The 9,978-nt window shown below is 40.4% G+C and overlaps 1 protein-coding gene across 1 annotated transcript in view; it reads left to right on the plus strand.

Annotated features, from left to right (window-relative positions):
• Nucleotides 1–9,691, plus strand: part of TSG101 (tumor susceptibility 101) — a 98,820-nt gene extending 89,129 nt beyond the window's left edge. The window contains exons 9-10 of the mRNA XM_036763106.1: nucleotides 8,071–8,310; nucleotides 9,336–9,691. Of these exons, the coding sequence (XP_036619001.1) occupies nucleotides 8,071–8,310; nucleotides 9,336–9,425 (330 nt within the window). The 3' untranslated portion in view covers nucleotides 9,426–9,691. The remainder of the gene's footprint in view (nucleotides 1–8,070; nucleotides 8,311–9,335) is intronic.
• The last annotated feature ends 287 nt before the right edge of the window (nucleotides 9,692–9,978 follow it).

Below are 9,978 nucleotides of genomic sequence, written 5' to 3' on the forward strand. Positions count from 1 at the left end.
CTCCCTTCAAAGTCAGTGAACTTAGTTTGTATGCTGCCACCTAATGCCTTGAACATAGAATTCTACCCTGAGGCTGAACCCATAAGGATGTTATTAATAATCTAGCTGAATTCATTCTTCACTAATTACCAAACTCCCAGGCCAGTGGTTCTGAAATCTGTTGCTCTTCTGTGTTCCACTACCTTTGCCCTTATTCCCATCCCCGCCAAGGTCCTATTGTGAAACTACCCACTTCTTCCATTGCGGTCTTTGGAAAGTCTGCATTATCCATAATAAAATTGCTTCCATCTTAAAACAGATTTTCCTTTCCCATTTCCTTCATCATCTTGCACTTGTTGAGTGAGACCTTTCTCCCTAGTCACGGTGAGGTTCCTTGACCACCCTTTCCAGCACTGTTTGTGCTTTTACTCATACTCTCTATCTCACTGGTTGAAGTAGAGGAGTTAGAATATCCCTTGCTCCCCATTGCCTCTTCCACTCTTTGTATCCGTATCAATAACTTCTGTGAGGTTCATTCAGTCCACATTTACAACTCAGTCAAGGTTCTGGTAACTTACCTACTAACCTCCAGAACATTTCCTTCTTCATTCAGTGAGTTTACTTCCTGACTCACAGTCTTTCTTTTCTCCCCTACTCCCCGACCTTTAGTTTTTCAGCTTATTCATTTCCTTCCCCACCCCACCTTAGCTACACACAGAGATCATGATCCTTTTAATCTTGCCACCATCCTCACAATTTGTAATAATTCCTCCAATCTTTCTATGCTGGAGTTATTTCCTCCCTCCCTCGTATTGTGAGAAATATATTTGTAAAGCACATTGCAAACCTTAGAGGGTTATATAAACACTTATATTATCGTTTAACTCTTTCAGTTACTGAAATAAAATCATCTTTATAAATTTCTCAGCATCTCTCTTAATTTCAAAGTTTCTATTCAGTTCTGATCTTTTTATCAGGAATGTCTGAATGACTTCTCTTCTATTAAGAAGTCATTGATACCTGATAGTGCCTTTCGAATTAATTTTTCAGTCTTTTTATTGCTACATTGAATCGCTGAGTTCTATTTGTTCCATTCTGTTTTTCAGGGAATCTATTGTTTTCCACCTCCTATTCTAAAAATTTTTGATTTTTTAAAAAGCTTCTTAAGAGGCTTCATTTCTTCTGTCCAGGCTTGGAATCCTAACTCTTCCAAGGCTCCATTTATGCTTATCTTATTCTTTTCTATAGGGTTTACCTGTAGAGCTTTTCTTGACCTATAGTATTTTTTCATTGTTAGAAGTTTTCTCTCAAGTCCCTGTATCCTGTTAAATGGTACCTTGCCAAGCCTCAGCTTTGGATTACTCCCACCATATGCTACTTTCTGTTCTTGGACTCCTGAAGTTGGAGAAATATCACAAAGGTCGCTGCCTGGGGCTACTATAAATTTATGTCATATGATTGCAACTGGGCCTTCATTGTGGCAAGACAGTCCTTTTACACATTCCTAATCTATTTACTATCTCATTCACCACAGTAGCTTTTCCAAAATTTTTCATCCCTGCTCAAACTTCAAAACTCCCTCCTTTTCAGTGAGGACCTTGCCTCATATTTCACTGAAAAAACTGTGGCCATTCACTGAGAGTACCTCTTCCCCTCCCCCCCTTATCTTCCTTTACTCTCTCATCCTAGGCCTCCTTGTTTTTCTCCCTTTCTACTGTTTTGTTTAATTAACTCCCCTTGATTTAATGATCCTCTCTATGCAGACGATTCTCAGATATGCTTTTTTGTTGGCCTTCAGTCTCACATCTGCAACCAACTCTTCAAACATCTTAAATTGGCTGTGCTATAGATTTCTTAATCTCACTTAACATGTCTAAAATGGAAATAATTCAAATCCGTCCCACCCACCCACCCCCCCCCCCCAAAAATTCTCTTCCTAATGGAATTCCCTCTTATGTTACCGTCATTGTCCCAGTGTCACTCTTGCTCCTAGGCTGTGTCTCCTCCTTGATTCCCAACTCACTCTTCCCCCTACCTCCATAATCTAGTCATTTGCCAAGCCTTATCATTTCAGAAAGAGAGACCATAGGGACACACTAAAGAATAAATTCAGCTAGAGGGACACAGTTGCAGAGCAACCTGATAAGCACATAGGGTGAAGAGCACTGCACATCCTGAGAAGAGAAGCACACTGGACAAGGAGGCCCTCAAAGCATGGAGGGCGAGATTCTACGCCTTCGGTGTCAGAAGTGGTGCAGGGCCCACACCAGTCTTTTCAACCAGTAGAAGGGTGTTTATCAGTGATACTGTACAAAGCATAAATGCATTTGCAACTTCCTTCTTTAAAGTACTGTTTTAAAATCTGTCCAACATTTCACATACGTAAAGACTGTCAGTGTTCTAAAAACCTGTTATATTGGCATGGGTCATTTTCACTTAGAACAGAGGTTCTGTTTACAGATATGAAGGGTGTACTCTAGTACTCTAGTGTAACTTAGGTCTCTCCTTGTACACTGCCTCCTTCCCCTTTGCCTACAGACGTAGCACTCTGTCAGACACACCCACTTACAAAAACACCTTTGTAACCCATCTTATTAACTACTCTCCATTCTCTTCCTTTTTTACTACCAAACGAAATTGCCTTTCTTTGGAATTTTTCTCAAAGATCATTGATGAGCTACTGATTGCCAGATTCAGTGGCTTTTTTCCCATCTTTGTTTTCTTTGACCTCTCATTTGACACTGTTGACTACTGACTTTACTATTCTCTTATCCCTTAGTGTCAGAGGTACCATACCTCTGTCTCCTGATTCATTCTCTTCCCAGCCTCTTGAGGTTGAGTTGTTACAGCTTCTGCCCTTGAGTCTCTTCTCCCTTTTGTAGTTTCTCTTGCCAGATTTCATTCCTAAAAATTCAATCTTCTTTGCTGTGGAAATGACTCTTGAATTTCCAGCCATATCGTTTTTTGCCCAGGTACTATGCCTGTAATACAGCCCTATCTGGATATGTCACCACCATCTCAAATTCACCAGTCCTAAAACAAAGTTTATTTTTCTAAGCCTGTTCTTTGATTATTCATATTGCCACCACAAACCCAGTTGCCCAAGTTTCTTGATCCTTGGTCTTTCAGTTTTCCTTCTTTCCCACTTGTACCCAACTTATTTGTTAAATATATACAGTGTATACCTTCCATAATTTTCTAAAACATCCTTAGGTTTACAAAATGTTTTTCCTCTGACGATCCTTCCTCCTACATTTCCTCCAAGCCATCACTCTAATATAGGCTGCCCAAATCTAGCGATTATGTAAGCGTGACTACTGCAGGAATCTCCAAAAAGGTCCTCCTGCTAAAAAATCCCTACATTCCTCCCACACTGATCTTTCGGTGTAAAACCAGCTCCTCCTGCATGGAATCATTCTCTAACTTCTTGGTGCAGGCCAAGTAAAGGTCAGAGCTCCTTTGACTCCCGTTAGTGTCTGTCACAATGGCCCCATCTTACCTTTCTAGTCTTATCTTTTCTTCTTCCCTTCAATATGTTCAGACCATACGGAGGCGCTCCTGGCCATTGCCTTGTTTGTCCTCACCCTGGCCCATGCCTTTACTGGCATGCCTGCCTTGCTTCCCTCCACAGCTCTGTCTTCTATGAAGCTTTCCGTAGTCTTCCCTCACTCCCACCCTCTACCCTCCCAGACCTCATTTGGTGTTTTCTTTGTATTTCTGATGTTGTTATGCATTATTACATATTACAGTTATTGAAGCACTGCATGCATAAAAATGAGTGAAATGTAAGACTAGAAAGATATTTTGAAGAAAAATAATACCATAATATACATTTTAGACACAAGTCTTCCAGAAACAGTTTCTTTTAATTTAGCGTTACCTCCCCCACCTACTCCCTAAGTCCTTAGATATCTTTACTCCAAGACAATTTGAGGGAACAGGAATCTTGAACAAGGAAAAAGTTAATATTAAAATATAATTTGGGATTAAATTTAATCTTCAACTGTGAAACTACTCAGCGTCCTTCTTTTACTATTCCTCTCAAGGTTTGAAAGAGTAATGCCTTCTAACTTAAAAAGAAAGTGCGTGACTTGGGTGAGTCACAGGCCAGTTGCTTCCAGTGATAGGAATGACCTGGTTCTTAACAAGATAAGAAGTATTCTTTGTTCAGATAGACATCTTAAATTTAGTATGTCCGTAACAGAACTCATCTTTCCCCCTAAACTACTTCCCCGCTCCTTACCTATTACTGTAGTAGGCAACACCATCCTCCCCATCCCTCAGGCCCACAACCCAGGAATCATCCTGGACTCAACACTGCCACCCCCACCTCCCATATCCAAGCTGTTCCCTGAGGTCTATTGATTTGCAGTGTCTCTCATATATGCCGCCCTCTTCTTTCCCCTGACGTTTCCCCCACTCTGGTTCAGGCCCTCATCACCTCATTAAGCCTGCTAGTAGATTGGCCTGCCTTGTCTCTCCCCACTCCCCATCCTTCATTCATCCACCCAGTTATTTTCCTAAAATTCAGGACTATCACACACACACACACACACACACACACACACACACACACCCTCTTAATTCTGATAGCCTTTCTTCTGAATTTTTATTTATATATGTATGTATATAACATATACACACACACACGTAACTTGCTTCGCATATACTTGTTTGCATGTTTGCGTGCTATCTCCCCTGTTAGATTGTAAGCACCTCAAGGGCAGGGACTGCCTTTTGCCTCTTTTTGTATCCTCAGGGCTTCATACAGTGCAGGGCATTTAGCAGGCACTTAATATTTATTGATTGATAGATGGACTGCCTAGGGTTTTTGAACCTAGGAAGACTTCCATGAACTCATGCTAGATGAGGTAAGCAGAACCAGGAGAACATTGTACACAGTAACAACCACATTGTGTGGTGACCAATTTTGATAAACTTCATAGACTTAGCTCTTCTCAGCAATACAATGATCTAAGATAATTCTAAAGACTCATGGTGGAAAATGCTGTCAACATCCAGAGAAAGAACTGTGGAGACTGAATTCAGAGTGAAGCAGACTATTCTCACTTTTTTGTTTTATTTTCTTTCTCATGGTCTTTCCCTTTTGTTCTGATTCTTCTTTTACAACATGACTAATGTGGAAATGTTTAACATAATTGTACACATATAACCTATGTCAGATTGCTTGTCCTCTTGGGAAGGGGGGGGAGGAATCTTATAAAAGTGAGTGTTGAAAATTATTTTTACATGTAATTTGAAAAAACAAAGTACTATTAAGTGTGGGTTGGCAGGGGGCTGTCCTAGATCTATTCTCTACCTTCTTGAGGGCAAGTCTTGATAGGGTCTTTTAGACTATGGCAGTATTTATTTCTTAATATTTCTAGATACATAAATGTTAAAAGGTAGTTTTTAACATGATTCCACAATTGGACGAGGTAGGTTTGTGAAGGCTTTAAATGCCAGAGCTTTTTATATTTGGTCCTGGAAATATTGGGGAGCCTTAAGTTTATTGGGAGGGAGATGTTGTTTAGATTTAAGAAAACTTAACCTTTGGTAGCTGATCGGAGGATGAATTAAAGTGAGAAAAGACTTAAAGTCATAGCAGTAATCCAGGTGAGAGATGATGAGAGCCTGCCCTAGTGTTGCACTTTGTGACTACAGAAGGGAGATACTGGGAAGGTTAAAAGACTTGGCAACAGATTGGATATGTAGAGTGAGCATGAGAGTAGTGGAGAGAATGGCGCCAAGGTTGCTGCCCTGGGCGACTGGGAGGATGATTACCTTGGACATTAATGGAGGAGTTTAGTAGAACCCAGTAGGGTTTGAGGAGACAGAAAAGGGATTCTGTTTTGGACTTACTGAGTTAGAGATACCAACTGACCTCAAACTGGATGTCCTGTAGCCTTCACAACCCTCTTCACCCCCCACTAGTCAATCCAGGGACACCAGCCTCCTTTCAGTTCATCAAACAAGATATTCCATCTCTGGCTCTAGGAGTTTTCATGGCTGTCTCCCATGAGTGACGTGCTCTTCCTCCTCATCTCCACCTCCTGACTTCACTGGCTTCCTTCAGTTCCAGCTAAAATCTCACCTTCTCCAGGAAGTCTTCTGTCTCCTCTGTTGATTCTTTCCTCTTTATCCTGTATATACATTATTTGTACATAGTTGCTTAAACATTGTCTGTCATGTTTGATTATGAACTCTTAGTGGGCAGGGACTGTCTCTCTCCTTTCTTTCCATTCCGAGCCTTAGCACAGTCCCTGGAACATAGTGGGAAATCACTAAACGCTTAAGGACTGTTCCTGGAACTCAGAAAAGAGGTAACTGTTGGATAAGTAGATCAGCAGCAGGAGCGCAGAAATAATCACTGATCCCTTGGAAGCGCATCAGATAACCAGGCGGGATAGAGGAGTGGTGCTGAACGGTTTGGGTTTTTGTTACTTCCAAGAACCCCTTCAACAAAAAGGAAGCATTTCAAACCACTAGAGTAATTTCATATACTAATAATATTCTTTTAGATTTATTAATTTGCAGTAACTATAGTGATAACTTTTATCCCCCCAAAAAATCCAAATTAAAATTTACATTACGGATTACAAGTGTAAAGCATAAAATTTCATTCTACCGATATCATAAAGTCTCTAGATATTCACAATTATTTTATAACCATTTTTATATTTTATGTGAGACATTCTGGAAGAATTTAAACCATCGTTTCTTTGTGCTTCAGCCTCAGTTTCCTGTCTGTAAAAATGAGGGTTATAATGGCACCTTAATAACACTCAGCGTTGTGAGGATCAAATATGATAACATGTAAAGTGCTGGGAAACCTTAAAATGCTATATAAGTGCAATGATGGTACCCAAAGGCAGTGATTTAATCTTTTACTGCATTGAGGCATGTGTCTAGCATTAAGGAGGTGACAGTTCCACTATTACCTACTCTGTTTTTGGTTACATCTAGAATGTTGTGGTCTGTTTTGGTCGGCCCATTTTAGGAATTGCATAAATAAGCTAGACACTTTGTAGAGGACCAGTGAAGTGCCTAAGAAAGCAGGCCAAGAGAACTGGCTGAGCCTAGGGATGCTTTGTCTGGAAAAGAGATGGTAGTGTAACAGTGATTTGATTTTGATAGGTGTATTAAAATATTTGAAGACATATGGAAAAGGATTTTGTTCTGCTTTGTCCCTTACAGTAGAATTGGGAGCAATTGGTAGAATTAAAGTTTAGTGTAAGGGCAAGGGTTAGTGCTATCTAAAAGTGGAAAGGTCTGTCGAGGAGGTAATGGGGCTCTCCCTTAGTTGAGGTCTTGCATCAAGAGTCATTTATCTGGTGTGTTGTAATGTGAATTCTTATACGGGTTTAGGTTGAAATAAGTGGCAGCTAGAATCTCCACTACTAATAAGACTCTGTGAGCTGACCATTCCTGACCACTGCACCTTCTTGCTATGGATGCAGTGAGTTTAAGCACTCTTTAGCTATTTTAAAAGTTCTTGTCATTTGCAGGCTCAGTTATACTGCAAAAATTAAAAGAAAATCAAGTCCAGCCATCAAAGAGAAGCTCACACAGCTGAACTGCCACATTCGGGTACACTAGGCATTTAATCTTAAAATTCTGTATGTAGGCTACATGGAAAATCTCATGTTTGTGAAGAATCTCGCATTTGTTATTTCCTGATGTGAAAGTAGCTGCCAATTATGTAATCCTAAAATTACACAGGTGACTGTGTTATGTCTCTGCTGTGACATAGAGCCAATAATTCTCATAGCCAGCCTTCCCATATGAGGTGTAAGTAGTTATTACTCACCGAGCATTACTCGGCATACACCTTTGGCTTACTCCTCCTACTTTGGCTGAGTTTATTCTAATATTAACATTTAACTTGTCATACTTGTTGTTTCACTATGGCACTTTTCTTTTTTCTAATAAGATGCCATGATGTGTAATTATGTAATGAGAGAACCCCAGGCATGGTTTCGCTGGCCAGATTCTTTGTTCGAGTGAGTTCAAGTTGTGAACTCCAGTTCTTCATAAAACGTTAAATACATTGGTACATGATTGTCACATTCGGACTCATCTCGTTTACAGGCTGAAGTTGATAAAAACATTGAATTACTGAAAAAGAAGGATGAAGAGCTCAGTTCTGCTTTGGAGAAAATGGAAAATCAGTCTGAGAACAATGACATTGATGAGGTTATCATTCCCACAGCCCCACTCTACAGGCAGATCCTGAACTTGTATGCAGAGGAAAATGCAATTGAGGACACCATCTTTTACCTGGGGGAAGCCTTAAGAAGGGGAGTGATAGACCTAGATGTCTTTCTGAAGGTAAGCTTTTGAATGCTGTATGCCTAGATCTTGATTAACAAGCACTAAGACAGAAGATTTTAATTCCTGGCAATTTTAGGATTTAACACTGAAAAAGGAAAGGACCTTAGAAATGATCTGGCCCAGCCCATTTTGGATAAACTGAGGTCTAGAGAGTTGTCTAATAATAATAGTTGACAGCACTTTAAGGTTTGCTGGATAAAGGTATTGGGGAAGAGGCTCCACCTCTTGACACATCCCATTAGTGGCATGGGCCAATGAAATCACAAGTCCAAATAAAAATATTTTTTGCGAAGTACTTCGCATATGTCAACATTATCAAGTGACTCTTGGGATCATGTACACACACAGTAAGTGTGAAGCAGTATTTGATCCCAAGTCTTCGTGACTCTAAAGGCAGCACTGTACCAACTGTCACACTAGCTCAGAGTAAGTGACTTGCCCTAGGTTGGGGCCTAAGCCCCCTCCTTTGAATTTGGAGGGCTCTGTTCTCCAGCTGGTGACTTTTGGAAAATACTAAATCTCCATGAACCTCAGTTCCTTCATCTGTAAAATGTTGGGTAGAACTAGATCACCTCTAGATCCCCTCCATCTCTAAATTCCATGATCTTCAGTAGACCAATTCAGAGTTATGTCTTGGGTTCCAGGGCTGACAGAGAACACAGACCACCAACTCTCCATCTTCCCAAACTCACAGGCAGCCTCCCGTTGTGAGTGATGATGAAAAAATAGTTGTAGCGGAGCCAGGAAAAGCTAAAGACAATGCTGTTTCTATACAAATTTCCTGTGGTTCTTGGTTGTTTCAAATTTTACCACAGAACTATCCATGACATCCACTGGTGAAAAGGTCACTCTAATCAGTAGAGCTGCCTTTCTATTTCTATAGGAAAGCCACTGCTCTGATGGCCTCTCACCGCGCTCAGCCAGAGAGCTGCTTCACTTGGTGCTTGATGACTGTCACTCCCCATGTCCCCAAAACAACAGTTTTTCCATCTTACCACAGAAAATTTTTCTTTTCCCCACAGCATGTTCGACTTCTATCCCGGAAACAGTTTCAGCTAAGGGCATTAATGCAGAAAGCAAGAAAGACTGCGGGCCTCAGTGATCTCTACTGAATTCCCAGGTGTCAGCTGGGCAACGAGCTTTCCTATGACAAGTCTTGTCTTCTCTTCTCTTTCTGTCAGTAGGTGCCCAGAATAAGTTATTGCAGTGTCACTCAAATGTAAGATATTTGGAATCAATAATATATTTTCTGTTTTCTTTTAGTAAAAAGACTGGCTTTTATTAATAATGCACTTTCTATTCTCTGTAAACTTTTTGTGCTGAGTGTTGGGACTGATTATGCTGAATAAAATTTGTTGCATAATTTTCTTTCTTCCTTCTTCTGGCTTCAGGAAAAGTGTGTTTTAATCCAGGGAACCTCATTAATATGGTCCAGCTTCCAGCCAATAAAACAACTACACCACCCACTGTGAGTTACTCTTAAGTTGTGCATAGGAATTTCTTTTATAGCAGTTATAGCAGATATTTCATGGCAGTAAACTACAAAGTAATTATAATTTAGCCAGTATTGCTTGGATAAGGACTCTTGCTACTGTCTGTCTCTACTGCTGAAAGCACCAGGCCAGTGACTCCTGAGAACTCTGCCCTTTGCAGCCGTGAGAATGG

Source organism: Trichosurus vulpecula, chromosome 6 (assembly GCF_011100635.1).
Source record: "Trichosurus vulpecula isolate mTriVul1 chromosome 6, mTriVul1.pri, whole genome shotgun sequence".
NCBI lineage: Eukaryota > Metazoa > Chordata > Mammalia > Diprotodontia > Phalangeridae > Trichosurus > Trichosurus vulpecula.